At 44.1% G+C, this 15,360-nt stretch overlaps 1 protein-coding gene across 2 annotated transcripts in view; it reads left to right on the forward strand.

Moving 5' to 3' along the window:
* The window catches only part of PIP4K2A (phosphatidylinositol-5-phosphate 4-kinase type 2 alpha), a 158,934-nt gene extending 153,519 nt beyond the window's left edge, over window positions 1-5,415 (forward strand). For both annotated transcript variants that reach the window (XM_074358486.1, XM_074358485.1), the window contains 2 exons: window positions 566-669; window positions 3,197-5,415. In XM_074358486.1, the coding sequence (XP_074214587.1) occupies window positions 566-669; window positions 3,197-3,277 (185 nt within the window). In that variant the 3' untranslated portion in view covers window positions 3,278-5,415. The remainder of the gene's footprint in view (window positions 1-565; window positions 670-3,196) is intronic.
* The last annotated feature ends 9,945 nt before the right edge of the window (window positions 5,416-15,360 follow it).

The following is a 15,360-nucleotide window of genomic DNA, read 5'->3' on the forward strand; positions in this document are numbered from 1 at the left end:
TGTTTTTTTGAGGGGAGGGAAATAATTAGGTTTATTTATTTATTTTTGGAGGAGGTACTGGGGATTGAACCCAGGACCTTGTGCATGCTAAACTAAGCACGTGCTCTACCCATTGAGCTATACCACACCCCCCTTGGAACAGTTGTATGTAATCGTAGAAAAGGATTAGGGAGCATAATTCTACTTGTTTTATAGAATATTTCTTAAACAGCATTTTTCTGTACACCAAAACAATACACCATCATTAAAGAAAATGCAGACTAACAAAAAATAAAAACTCGGTCTCACCCTTGGACCTCCAATGCTAATAAATATCCTGGGGTTATGTTCTTTTTACTTTTTAAACAGAGAGAACTGGGGACAGAAAGTTGAGCTGTTTTGCAGGGATAAGCCAGGCTGAAAGAGCCACTAGTGCCTGTTTTGTGACCCCCCCCTCCAGCCTCACCCTCCCGAGTCCCTGCCCCCAGCACGTCCTCCCTCCTCCGGTCCTCCCTCCTTCGCAGCTGGCAGCTCGAGTCTTTCCAGGCGTGTCATCTGACCTGTCATCGCTCTCATCCCTTTCCAGACTCGCCGAGGAAAGAGGTGTACTTTATGGCAATTATTGACATCCTGACTCATTATGATGCAAAAAAGAAAGCTGCCCACGCTGCAAAAACTGTTAAACACGGTGTAAGTACCTCCGCTGCATTTCCTTCCCTGCTCCTGGCCCCTTAATGTTGTCTGTGGTGCAGGGACCAGCTCGGTCCGCTCCTTTCCACTGAGCTGCCCAGAGTCCTTCAGTGGCTCTGGTTCCCCTCAAGGGTCACATTCTGAGGCCGGATTCAGAGCCGGCACGTGCTCCCCCGCCTCTCACTCAGCTTTTGGCAAATCACTTAAAGTCGGCCACAGCTTCTCTTTTTACCCACTGGGGATATTAACAGACACATGCATCATGAGAATATTACACAAATTCCTTTTTGTTCAAAAAACGGTTAAGGGCTGAGTGATGATAGGTAAGTGTTCCAGTATGAAATGTTCGGAACGGAAGCACTATTTTGTTCCCTGCTTCAGACACTTCCAAGATACGCAACATTGTATTCCTTTCCACCCGGGGAATTGTATTTTTTTCCACCTGGTGAATTGTATTTTTTTTCCATTACAGACATTTTTTGAGTGCAAGGTCAAAGTCTAATAGCACAAGTCCTGCACTTTTACTGTGCTGGCTTGGAATTCCTCTTCCAGGCCTGGTAACTTGTTGAATCCCCGTGACCAGCCTGTGAGAGGTAGCTAGTGGATCCCCCTCATCTGATGGAGAGACAGGAGGAGAGCTTCTTGTGGTAACTTGCTGGGATCACATCACTGGGAGGTGGTGGAGGGAGGACTGCACTCCAGGACCCAGCCTGGCCCCTTGCTCTGGGCCAGTTCCCCCACCCCCACCCACCAGTGAACCCCACTGGCCTGGCTGGACTTCAGAAGTCATGAGTCTTCACTAGGCTGTAGGGATCCATTCTGGCTTTCTAGGTGTGCTAGAAAAGCCTTAGAGCCCCTCCCCAAGATGAACTGGTGCCCGAGCTCACTCCTACCAGGAGGAGGAGGCAAGGTGCTTCCCACTCAGTGTGGAGCCAACCGAGATAGCCCAGAACATCAACCTCCACTAAAGGCCCTTTTTCTCTATTTTAAGTCATCCAGCAATGGAACCAGCCTAAAACTATACCCCACTTGCCATAGAAATATGTCAGTCACATCACCAGCTATTTATGGCATTCCTGCTGTGTACAAAGCACAAAGACCTCACTGGGCCCACCCGGTTTGGGAGGAGGGGACACAGTAGCTCTCACCCAGTGGGTGGCATCACAACCTTCTGAGCTCTGTTTGTAAGATAATGTGGTGCCAGATGCCCCGTCCCCTTTGCCTGATTCTCAGTCCAGTTTGGGAGGCTGGGGGACAGGTCTCTGAAAGGCTCTGTGGTAATTCTGACGCTCAGCTCTAGTTGAAAAGCCTGGGAGTATTGCAAAGACAGAACGAGGTCGGAACCCCTGTTTCACATTTCCAGTTGTGTGCCCTGGAGGAAACGCTTTGGAGCTTCAGTGCCCCCAGCTGATGAGGGGGGCCTGATGTCTTGCTGATGGGGCTTTGTGGTGAACAGGCAGAACAGTGGGGTGGTGCTGTGTGTCTCTTCCCACCCCTCCTCAAGCCTGCTGTGATCTGCTATACCATATGCAATTGGAAATGTGTCACAGCAAACGTGGCTCCATCTTAGTCAACCTTTAAGTCACCAGCTCAGCTCCATGATATAGCACACGGCCTAAAATCGTGTGCAGTTTGCAAGAGCAAGACATTACTCTTTGCAAAGGAATGTTGTGTTGAGCTGCTGCTGGGAACCATTTTCCGCCATCAAGACCTGGGCTCCTCTGTGCGGTGGAAGTTACAGGTTCCCCTGTGGGGTGCATGTGTAAAAACAGCACCTGGTGACTTAGTGAAACTCTGGTCCTGCACTTTGTAGCGCAGGAAACCAGCTGATAACTACCAAGGGTCTGCAGGCCAGCACTGTGCCTCTCGTAATAGGAAATCCCCACCGAGCCTCTGTGAAGGGGAACAGTGGCAGCCCTGTGCCCAGTGCTGCAGGGACCAGCTCCTGCCCCTCTGGGGAGGTGCAGTTACAGTGCTGTCTCACCTGGTTACGGTGCCAGGAAAGAGCCCGGGCAGCCGACATGACCTGACTGCTGCCGCCGTCATTTTTGAGCACTCAGCCACTCGCCTCGGTCCTGAAAAATGAGCACTGTTCTTGCCTCCTTGTCTTCGGAGTTTCCCTTTGGCTAAAGGTTGCTGTTTGTGTCATTCTCAAGGTATCTCCAATCGGCTCTCGTGGGAAACAGAAGTATTCTCCCCGTGGCTTCTGAATGTAGGTCACACAGATTCACGTTTGACAGGAGCACCCCAAAGCTAGCTGGTTGGGTTTTTTTTTTTTTTCAGTGGCAGCAGTCAGTGTGTCTGACAATGGCATCTGTTGTTCCCATGACTCTGCCTCATTTCATACCCAGAATCCTAAGAGCCTTGGTTATTCAGACACAATATCCAGGATATTCTGAGTTAGGTTTTAAGAGCAGAGAAGCTGCCCAGGTTTAAAAATGGTTGGCTTCATATTCAGCTGCAGCTGGAAGTTGCTGTAGGTGCTGACTAGTAACTGTGTCAACATTCCTCCTTTCACACTGCCCAGGCTGGCGCAGAGATCTCGACCGTGAACCCAGAACAGTATTCAAAGCGCTTTTTGGACTTTATTGGCCACATCTTGACGTAACGTCCTGCACAGCTGTGGATGGACGTGAGCATGGGAAGGACAGAGGTGTGTTCGGTGCAGGCAAAATGAAAACCAAACTCCGCGAAGCACACCTCCTCGTTTACATCTTCAGGCCAAGATGACTGATTTGGGGGCTACTTGCTTTAACAGCTACCTGATATTTCCCAGCATCATTCTAGCTATTTCTGACTTGTGTGTGTGTGCGTGTGCGTGTGCGTGCGTGTGTGCATCTCGAAAATAAATTGGTTAATTACTGAAAACCGACCAGCTTCAGTCAGAGTGTGTTTGGGGCCACAACCCCCCCGATTCCAGCTGTGGACGAATGACTGAACAGATGAGTGAGTGAGCGAGCACGTGCAGGGGGCGGGGGAGAAAGCAATGCATGTCAGACCAACCATCTACGCACCGCACGATAAACTGTGGATCAGTTTATCCTTTTGGAATTGAAAGATGTGAGACAGTATTCGTAATAATAATGAAGATAATAATAATGAAGATAATAATAATGATGGTGATTAAAAGGAAAAAAACTTACTGCAGATGTGACACTTCTACCACGCACGCTGACACTCCTTAATAGTTGTACCCCAGGCGCTGGACAGAGGAGGCTGGCATCTCCCGCACATCCTGGTTCAGGTGTGGGGATTCTTGGTGTCCGGGGACAAACGCCCCTCCTCCGGCAGGAAGCTGATGCCCCTGGTGACTTGTCTCTGTACATTTTCACCTCAGTAAATATGTCCAGGAAAACTGCTTACTTCTCTTTTCTTGCCTGGAGCTTCTTCACTGATACACTGTTATGTTGCGATATAGGAATTAATGCTACGAAATAAAAATAAAGCTTACCTGAAAAGTGCATAGTTTTGGGCAATGCTATCTACATCTCTCACAGTGGGAAGGTGAGCAAAGAATTTAGAACTCTCAATTCTGCCAAACAGTGGTATTTTGTTACGAATTGTCCCTTTAACTGAAACCCTCAATATTACTGTTTACATTATTAGGAAAACAGGGATATTTTTGAATCTAAAAATTTAATGTGCAGCATGTGATTTTTGAAGTTTACATGTAAAGTCATTTTACAGTGTAGGTGAAATAATGTTTGTCATATTTTGAAATATCCTGCAGTCATGTTTTGGGGTGAATGTTTTACTCAAATTACATGGCAGGCAGTCTTTTACAGTAAAAGGAAAAGGGTTGTTTTGTTTCCTCCGGATGTACATTTATCAACCTAATGGTTTTTTCTTTTAAGAAAATGTTTAACCCAGATCTGGTTATGTAAGTTCATTGCCCTAAACTGTGCTGTGTCTAGTCAAGTTACAAATTTCCAACACTGATCGTGTATTTACCAACTTTCTGGCATTTTCTGAAAGGCGTCAAGCTAAAATATTAGACTTGCTTAGAGTAGGTTATCAAGTTATACACTGTGCTAAAGCTGTGCCTTTGAAATCCTTTGTTTAAAACGTGAGATGATTGTTGTAGGCGGGTTCAGGAAAAAAAAAAATCCGCCCTTTGGTAATTATTTACAACTCAACAAACCCTCCCTGCCGTACTGCCTCTTCCAATGACTTGACTTCAGGGCTTATCAAGTCTGCAACTGTGCCCAACACATGTGAGTTTACTTCGGAAAACACGAGGTGACAGCAAGTCGGAGCCGTGGGAAGCCAGCAGCAAGGCCGTTCTACATCTCCTGACTTCACAGAGCTTGGGTATCCTCAACAGGCGATGTCGACAGCACTGGGACCTGGTTGTCTAATCTGTATTTTCTGTACTTAAGTTAACTGAGATGGTGATTTAGGTTTTCCCCCACCACTCATTCTGGCATCGAGTTCAGCGTTCTGGACTTTCAGTGTTCTGAAGTTAGGTGATGGTTCCTTTGATTCAGGATTACAAAAGTGAGACCCTGAAGTAGAGAGAAGGTACACGTACACTATTTGACTAACTATTTCCTTTGTGGCCAATCTGTTTATGCTTTTAGAAGTTTACAAAATGCTTTCTTTTTGTCTGTAACAGTCTCTGCCGTCCCTTTCTGTTGGCCACCTCTTCTGGCAGAGTGAGAAGTTTGCCTTGTATTTCCTAGAGCTAACAGTACACTCCAGTCATGAGCCGGGCTTTACAAAATAAAGCACTTTGATGACTCACAAGGTGGAGCCTTTGTGTCTCTCTCTCGATTGTGTTTCTGTTACAAATTTTAAATACTCGGTACTAAGAGTATCTTTTGCTGATCCCTGAAGAAGTAAAACTGAATCTTTCCACAAATTGGAGCTTTGCCTTCAACCCGTGAACTATTTTATTAGTAAATAATAGAAAATTTCCAGGACAAAATTGACCTACTGCAAGGTGGATAAAGAAAAGAAATCTCTTCAGTGAATACCCTCTAAAGTTTCTTAGTTTTATTTTTAATTTTTTCCAACCATAGTTCTGTGTATCACTGTTTTTTGAAATTTTACCGGGAAGGCATGGGTGGCTAGAGGCTTTTTATAGTGTTCCATTGTCCCTGGTGCGCAAACAGCTTACCTGTAGCGCTTGTTCTGAAAATGTGTAATTGTGCTAATTTGATCAGTATGTGAGGGAATTATTTGAGCGTAATGCACTTTTCACATTTGCTGTATTTACAGTAGCTCAAGAACACAAGATGAACACACAGAACTGCACCCAGCTGAACTGTGCCCATAGGAATTATACCAGACACACCCTCAGACATCGACCTCAGCTCTCCCTGCTGGGGGTCACACTGGCCCGAATCTGGAGGGACAACTTTCCTCCTGACTTCACATCACTCTCCTCCCCTTACTATCTGAGCCCGCCCCACGCCCATGACCCACTCCCGGCATCCCTCAGGGCTTCATCAAGATCACGTGCCACATTTACTGTGGTATTTATGCTGACCATTTAGCATGTTTTAAACTGCTACTGTTTTCATTAGGTTTTTTTTAGTGTTATCACTAATGATGCTTTTGGGTACTGTACCCCAATCCCATTATTCCCATGAGCTCTGTGGTTTTTACTGGGCAACTGCACAGAGGATGCATTTTTAGGAGCATACATGTTACATTACAGCAGAACCAACTGTGGTCAGCAGGAGCTTAAATTCTGTTTTCTCTGTGGACAGTTGGAACATAAACATTTTCATTTTGGTCACTTAATTTCGTGGGTTGAATGCACATCTGTCCCAGAAAATTGGTCATTGCTAACTCATAGAGGGACAACAGTTGGTAAGAAGCATTAATCCTTCATTCAGCTCTTTTGGACATAGTGGCTAAGGGTTAAATACAAGAGATTAGGAACTGTACATAATAATAATGAAGTGTTAATGTATATAATATATAAAAGTATAAAATGAAGTGGGTAGTGGAGTGAAGGCAAGGCCAAGAGATTGAACATGGAATTAGGCTCAGTTCTTAGCAAAGTGGACTCCGGAGGCCCTAGCACCACTGCACATGCCCCTCTAGGAATTTTTTACTTAGCACAAAACAGTGGTCTTAGTGTGTGTCCTGCATGTGGCTCTCAGAACCACACCCCATTCCTTCCTTTCTCCCATCTTAAATCACATTTTATTCCGCTCCGGTCATATGATTGCTCTGTTAAAAATAAAAGTTACCCCCTGAAGGGCGGGAACTTGCCGTGCCTTTTGAATTCCCATGCACAGCAAGAGCTAGCCGCCTAGCCTGGCCCGCCCTGGCCCACCCTGGCCCGCGGCCCTCAGGCCCCTGGCTGAACCGGGCCCTTCACGAGTCGGTGCAAGGATGAGGTGCTTGTGGTAAAGCGGCTCAGAAGACCCGAGAAGTGTCTGGAAAAGCAGACTTGACAAGTTCCCTGGAGCGGTTACTCAAAGTTCCTTCATAAAAGGAAACCCCATCATGGAAACCAAATGTCCTTCAACTGTTTAGTCCTTTTTTGTGTGTGATTCTGTGAGATTCCTGCCAAAGGGCCGTTAACATGCCCTGGTCTGTCATTTTCTCTCACCCTTCAACACTTGTGTTTAGTTTAACTTCATAAAAAGAGGGACAAAAGGTTAGGATTTCTCAGAGTCCACTGTTTTATAGACTCCTATACCTGTTGCTGGCAGAGGTGTCACAGATGAGGAAGCCTTGGCCCAGAGAAGCTAAGGGACTTGTCCAAGGTTATTACCTGATAGTTCAGGGCGAAGCCAGGGTCGGGACTCTGCGGCAACTCAGGATTGAAAGCTGAATGCCTGGGCGAGGGCCCTCGCACTCCCTGGGGCTGGAGACCTCACCACCACCCGTCCTTTGTCAAAGCTCTTTTCACCAGTCCCCTCAGCTGCGTCTGCAGAGCCCTGTCTGGCATTCACCCCTCTGGATTTTACAGCAGCTGTTCCACACACTTCACTTTATGAGAGTCAATCTATATTATTCCATTTTCTCTATCATTTTCTTAGCCCAACAGCGTTTATTACTGTCACTGGACTTTTTAAATCAAAGGGTCTCACTAGGGGATATAGAAATACTCCTAGACCTACCAAAAGGCAGTCTCTGGAGATGGAACTTGAAAATCTATAATTTAAATGTTTCCCAGGGCTTCCATGAATGGCCCAGTTTGGAAAACACTGTCTTAAGCGGTTAACTCCTCCTACTGCACTGATCACTAATTTGAAGACTTTTTGTAATATGCTTCCCTTCTGCTTTTTCTGTACTTACATGAACAAGATAGCTTCTTACTGATGAGCGCTGGGGCCAACCAACCACAGCCTGAGGGCCAAATCCAGGCCACAACATGATTTTTGCAAATAAAGTTTTATTCAAACACAGCCCATTCATTCACATATTTTCTATGGCTGCTTTCAAACCACGGTGACAGTCTGTAGAGTTGTGACTAAGACGGATGGCCCACAAAGTCTAATAAAACATTTTACTGTGTCACCCTTTTCAGAGAAAGTTCTCTGACCCCTGTAATAGAGCCTCATTTTCATATTGCAAAGTAATTTCTGCAATACCATGGACGTCAGCTACAATTGCTGTATTATCTACAGAGATCTTTGCCTCCCATCTGGAGACACTGAGGTTTCTTCCATTCTTTTACTAAAATTGTTGCAATTTCAAGATTGCCCTTGGTTTTTATTGAAGTTATACTGCCTTTTGAATTTTTGTTTTCAATAAATTGCTGTGGTTATTTAAATTAACACAATTACCAGTGGAGTTGACTACCTGAGAAACCCATTTATAAAAGGGTCATAACTTTAGGTCACTCGGTCAACCAGTTTGTTAAAGTCCTGTGAAAAAAGAGGGTTAAGCTCTTCAACATATGTGATATTTTATTTTCTTAAGAAACAACTTTAATATCTTCATACACACTGTAAAAACTTTTTTGGCCTTAGATAGTATTAGTTAAGGGTTCTGTGGCAACTAACATGTGCTATTTTTATTTAATTTTACCAAGGCTGATAGCACTAAAATACAAGAATTCTGTTGGACTGCGTTTACCCAGTGTTTTTTCCCCCTTACACTTCCTGGTGGTCTGGGGTCAGCAGCTCATTACCCTGTGGATTCAGTGCCTTAAGTGACCTCAGACAGTTTCCCCCAAATCCCAGAAAGTTCCTGCTTTGTTTTTACTTCCACATCCCCAAACCACAGTTTGATCAGGCAAAATAAGGGAGTTTTCCACTTAAGTTCTGAGAATTGAACCCCTCCTTCTCCCACCCTACCCTCCTCTTTTCCCCCAGATTGTGGAGTTGATTTCCCGAAAATTAGCAGGCCTGTCAAAGTCTCTAAAAATAAGTGAATAATCAGAGTGAGCAGAACATGTGACTGCAGTGAATGCAGATGCACTGCCGGGCATGTAGAGAGGAAGACCCTCACCTCATCAAACACGAGGCCCCCAGAATTGACCACTGAGTGTTAAACTGGGAAGCCATTCAGTTTTTCTTTTAATACTTTCTTATATGGGCTTAGTTTTTTATTAAACAAAATGCCATAAGCTAAGCATTGCCTCTTTTGACCAAAAATAAGCAGCAGCAAGAATGCTAAAAATGTACAAATGAATTGTGTGTACTGATCACAGCTCTAGAGGACCAGCCGCAGGGGCATCTGGGACTTGCTGCCTGGGCACATGTCCGCTGTCCCCATGTGGGTGTAAGATACGCATGTGCCACGGATGTACGGATGCACTGGGCTTTTTTCAGTCTTCTTGACTGTTCTAAATAGTCTTATGTAACATGCTGCTTACATCATCAGTGGGGTGAAATTTAATTTTGACAAAGTCTTTACATTATCTGAGGTGTCTGCATCATGCTTTACTGTTTATAAAGCATTTTCCTTCACTTCCTCTCATTTAAATCTTATACCCATGGTTTTATTTTGATACTATTCTCCTTTCACAGAGGAGAGCACTGAGGCCCAGACAGGTTGCTAACCTGCGGGGCAGTGAGTCACAGAGCCAGGCAGTCTGGTTCTCCACACTACATCAAGTGTTCTTGGCACTCAGTCCCGTTGCTTCTACTCTCAAGTCTCCCAAACTACTAGCTGCCCTATTCAATTTCCTTCCATTCCGTGCAAGTAGAGTCAGACTGCTTTCTGTAACTTTGTACTTCATCTTATCTGGACAGTCCCATTTGGCTTGTCTTATTTATAGCTCTTGAAACCTGTTGCCTTCTGACACTCATGGCTTCCCCAGAGATCAGATAAAAATATTCAATCAAACACTAATACAGGTGTTGCTGCGAAGGTATTTTCTAGATGCATTTAAGTCTATAATCAATTTACTTTAACTAAGGAAGATTATTGTAGATAATCTGGGTGGGCCTGACACAATTAAGTTAAAAAGCCTTAAGGGCAGAACTGAAGTTTCCCAGAAGAAACTCTGCCTGTGGACACCAGCTTCAGCTTGTGCCTGAGAGTTTCAGCCCACCCCTCCTGAGAGTCTGCACCGTGGGTTCTGGGCTTCCTAAACAGAGCCCACATTAATGCCTTGTGATATATCTCTTAATATATGGCTCCTACTAGATGTGTTCTGGGGATGGAACCCTGACTGATACAGATCTTCCAGAGTTTTTTCAATACCAAGGGGAGGAAGCACTTCTCCAACAGTGAGATAAAGACCTCCGAAAATCCACTCCTTCGTGAAAGCAGTCAGAACTAGCAGAAATTGTCATAATCAACTTTTTCAGAACCCTGGACGTTAGCCAAAAGCTTGCAGCAATCTGAAGAGCCTTATTCAAGAAAACAACTGAATCTGGGAAAGAACAGTGAGCTTTTTGTGTTTTATCTTACCTTATGTAAATACTAAACAAGGTCCTCCAAGTTAAAATGAGAGTGATGTCAGCAGGAGGGTGGAGTAGAAGCCCTGAACTCTCCTTCCCCACAAACATACGAATTCAGCAGCAATCCACAAAGTCTCTTTATGAGAAATCCAGAAACTAACTGAAAGGCTCCTGCAGCTGGGAAACACAAGACTAGACTCACTGACGTCAGTAGGGAGATTCAGGACTCCCTCTCGCTGGAGTCCCTGCACCCAGCACAGCACCACCTGCTCCGGAAGAGACCCCCTAAGCTCCCTGCTTAACCAGGTGAAGGAAGGGGTTGGTTTACACATTCAGCACCTGAACGCTCCCAGGGGGCCTCCTCAGAGGACCAGCTGCTGCCCTGCCAGTCTTGGAGCTGACAGGTCTGCAACAGGCTAGCTGCCTGGGGACAAAGAGACAAGGTGGCTTGGGCTGGCAGATGCCAGAGACCTTCCCCTTGCCTTGCGGGCAGTGAGTGGATGAGAAATTGCAACTGTCAGCACCCACTAGGGAGGGAAACTGTTGATCTGTATGGCCACCACCCCAACTTCTCCAGGGCTGCCTGAAGACCTAGCACCTGTCTCACCAGGCCTGAATCTCTGACAGGTGTGCACAGGCTAGCCACTGAGGGGAGAACACACATTGGTTTGGACGGAGAGATGCCATGGCTCCCCCCAACCCCCACTCAGCACAGAATGAGGTGACAAAAACAACAGCTACGTGCTTCCCCTTGAGGAGGGAAAAGGGCGATAGAGGTCCCCAGACTCTCTAACTGGGCTGATTGGGGAGGGTCTCCTGTACAAGACCAGTCCATGAAGATGGAAAGAGGTGCCTGTTTGTCTAATGCATAGACACCAACACAGAACATCAAGGAAAATGAACAACCAGGCAAAGATGTTCAAAAGAACAAGACATATCTAGAATTCATCAAGAACTTTCACAACTCAACAATAAAAGAGACACATTTTTAAACACGGAAAGAATTTGAACAGGCATTAGTTCAATGAAGATGCACAAATGGTCAATAAGCACATGGAAATGTGCTCAGCATCATTTGGTTAACAGGGAAATGTAAATTAAAGCCACAAAGCACTTCAACCCCTGCCCCCACAAAGATGGATATAATAAAAAATTCAGACAATAGCAAGTGTTGGTGAAGATGTGGAAAAACTGGAACGAACACTGGTGGAAATGCAAAGCGGTGCAGCCACTTTGGAAAACAGCCTGGCCATTCCTCAGATGGTTAAACATAGCTTTACCATATGACTCAGGAATTCCACTCGTAGGTTTATACCCAAAAGAAGGGCTGCCTTTTCCAGCGTCTAGAGACTGCCTGCACTGTGGGCTTGTGGCTCCTTCGCTAATCTCCAAAGCCAGCTGTACAGCATCTTCTAATCAATCTCTCTCTGACTCTGCTTCTGTCATCACCTCTCTTTCTTGATTAAATTAGCTAGTGGTCTCGTTTGTGCTTTTTCCCAAAGGACCAGGATTTTAATTAATAGATGTGATCTACTATTTTTCTGTGTTCACTATCAGTAATCTCTGCACTTATCTTTAAGTGCTTTCTTTTGGTTTATTGTTCTTTTTTCTAGATTTTTGGATGGGGAGTCTTATCCATTTATTTTCATTTTAAAATTGTACTTATTATCGGTGTTTAGGACTATGAGATTTTTCTCACCATTGTTTCTTATTGTAATATGCTCTTGAACTTAGCCTTGCATCATCATTACTTTTCAGAAATTCTGTCGTTTTTGTTTCTATTTCCCTTTTAACCCACGAGTTGTTTAATATAAATTTTGAAAAATTTCCAGGTGGAAGTGCCTTTTTTTGTTTTTAGTTTTGTCTTTAATTTCTAGCTTTACTGTATTGTATTCAGAAACTGTTAGTAACGTTTGCCTTTGATGAAATCTTTGAATGTTTTCTTTGTGCCCTAATATATGATAATTTTTCAGGAATGTTTGTATGTACTTAAAAAGAGTGCATGCACACGCTTACTATCCTGTACAAGGCATCCTTTGACTCCCGTTACGGATACAGCGACACGCAAGCTCAGGCTCCTTTCCTTACTCTTCCTTCTCTTCCCATTTTGAGTTGCATTCTTCCTGATTTCCCAGTGCATATGGTGTTGATATACACCCATAATCTCACCTTTATTTTAGTCTTGGCTCTGCAATTCAATATAGGAAGTGCTCACACATCAGTCCTTTTACCCAAGTGTCCCCAATCATCTGTTATTAGATGAAGCTCATCCAATTGAGCCTCAGGCGAGGCCCTGGGCAGACAACTTCATTGCAGCTTCATGAGAGATCTTTAGGCAGAGGCACCCAGCTAAGCTGCTGCTGGATTCCTGACCCACAGAATTTGTGAGATAGTAGTTGTTTGCTATTTTAAGCTGCTACATTTGGGAGTAACTTGTTGTACCATGATAGGTAACAAATGCCCCAGGGTATCTCAAAGTTGGTCATCCCAGATTCATTCCGTGTTTGCCCAGTTGTTCCTTTTTTTAAAAATCATGGTAACACACACATAACATAAAATTTGCCATCTTAGTAATTTTTAAGTGTCCAGTCCAATAGTGTTAAGTACCTTCATATGTACATTCACAGAGTTGTACAGCTTCCAGAACTCTTTTCATCTTATAAAACTCAAACTCTATAGCTATGAAACAACAACTCTCAGATGCCACCTCTCCCAGCCTCTGGCAACCATTTCAATTTCTGTCTCTATGAACTTGACTACTCTGGATTCTTTTTATTAGTGGAATCATAAAGTATTTATCTTTCTGTGCCTGGCTTATTTCACTTAACATAATATCCTCAAATTCACCCACGTTGTAGCATATGTCAGAATTTCCTTTTTTTCTAAGTACAGTATTCCATTGTATGTATATACCACATTCTATTTATCCAGTCATCCACTGACAGATTTGGGTAGCTTCCACCTTTTGACTATTGTGAGTAATGCTGCTGTGAACATGGGTGCCAGTGGGTCCTTTCAATAGATAGTTTCAGGGTTTTATTTTTTTCCCCCAGGATGTTTTCTTGGATTATAGGGGTTTTTTTTTTAATAATTCAATTAATTTATTAGGGTTCACTCAAAAAACTTCAGAGTTATAATTTAGCCCATGAGTCACACTGTTTCCTACCTAGTAACAAGAGCCAAAATTCCTACTCTCACATTTTAGAGTTCAGAATCCACCATTTATGACCAGTTGGATTATAGTTTTAAATACTAGTTTAGTTTCAATGCTTTGATCTTCTGCAGGGTCTCCAAGTATAACAACCTTGGACCTATTCTGCCCTCCATTTCAACCACTTTTTCTATGACCCATTTTACATCTTTATTTACCTAGTTTCCTGTCTCTTGACTTTCTTCCCTCTGTTTTTCTTCAATGTCCTTTATCAAAATTTCATTCACATCTACTCTCCCTTGGATACCTTGTAACTGAATCTTCATTTCTGAGAAGATTTTGTGTTTTTCTGCTGTTTTCCTGAGTTCGATCATCCCTTGTTTCATTTCTTGCCTTTTTCTTTTCATTTTTGTTCTTCATCTTTGTATTTCTAGTTCGAAATGTTTTGTCAAATCCCCAAATGCTGTTTGTTTGAACGTATCTAATCTGGTTTGAAGTATTACACTGTAGTTTTCTTCAGCTTCATGAGTGTTTTTCTGGAGAGCACTGTCAGTAGCTGGACTATTCTGTGTTTTCTAATCTGGCCATAGTTGTGCATGGATGCGGTCTGGTCTTTCCTGTTTTCATGCATTTCGTCCACAGGCTGGGAGGAGGCATTGGCATGCTTTTCATGTCCGCAGGATGCTTAAATTCCTCCTCTTTCTTTTCCTCACTGCCACGTCCCCAACAGGTACCTTCCCTTCTCTGTAGAGCTGAGTCTCCCCAGAAGCAGTGCTTCTCCAAGACGCCACTTCCTTTCCTGCACACTTTCAAGCTGTTTTGCTGAAGCCAGTGCTATGAATTACCAAGTCCTGATTTGCAGTCTGTGTTTGTTTTGGGCTTTGTCTTTCTGGTAACTCTTCTGTCTTCTGTACCTCTTCGCTCTTTTCTTATTAAGTCTCTTAAACTTCCTTTCCCCTGTGGTCCACACCCATTGGTTCACAGCGGTGAGTGGATACAGTGATGACAGGAGCGGTTGGAAATTGGGTAGTTTTTCTACTTACCAATTTAAGCATGAAACTGTCTCCTAGTATTGCAGAAGGGGTGAGTCATGTGTGGTTTTATTTGCTCTCCTTCTTGGATTTATAGATATTTGGGGAGGGTAAGTGGGAAGATTCAGAATTAGGCAGCCACCATCATCCTCCAAACCTCAGTTCCAACTGAGCTTTAAATTAGTTCCTTGGGGTTAGAACTGTATAAACTGTATAAATTAGTTCCGTGGGTCCCCTGCTCACTGTATAAACCAATTCGAGTTAATCTCAACTACTTTCATGACCCCACTTATCCACCCTACCATCATTAACTCCTACTTATATATCTCCTATCCATATGTCTCCTTTGAGATCCAGAACTTTAGCCAAGTGCCTACTCATCCTCTTCACTTGAATGTTTCGGAGGCCCTTAGTCTACAGATGCTGCAAATACCAAGCTAAAGTCATGCTACTGTCTGCCCCCAATCCCAGGTTTCCTCCAGTTTTTCGTGTCTTGCTCCCTTCCATTTAGGTATATAAGCCAAAATCTTGGGAGTCAGCCCTCCCCAACCTCAATTCCATCACCCCTCCGCACAGGCAATACTACCATGTCTGCCTCCTTCTCCCTCCTCAGTGTCCCTCAGATTCCCCCGCTTCCTCCACACCCACCCACCCTGTTTAAGTGCCCAGGCTTCATTCAGTTGCTCAGGCC

Source organism: Camelus bactrianus, chromosome 35, assembly GCF_048773025.1.
Source record: "Camelus bactrianus isolate YW-2024 breed Bactrian camel chromosome 35, ASM4877302v1, whole genome shotgun sequence".
In the NCBI taxonomy this organism is placed as follows: Eukaryota; Metazoa; Chordata; class Mammalia; order Artiodactyla; family Camelidae; genus Camelus; species Camelus bactrianus.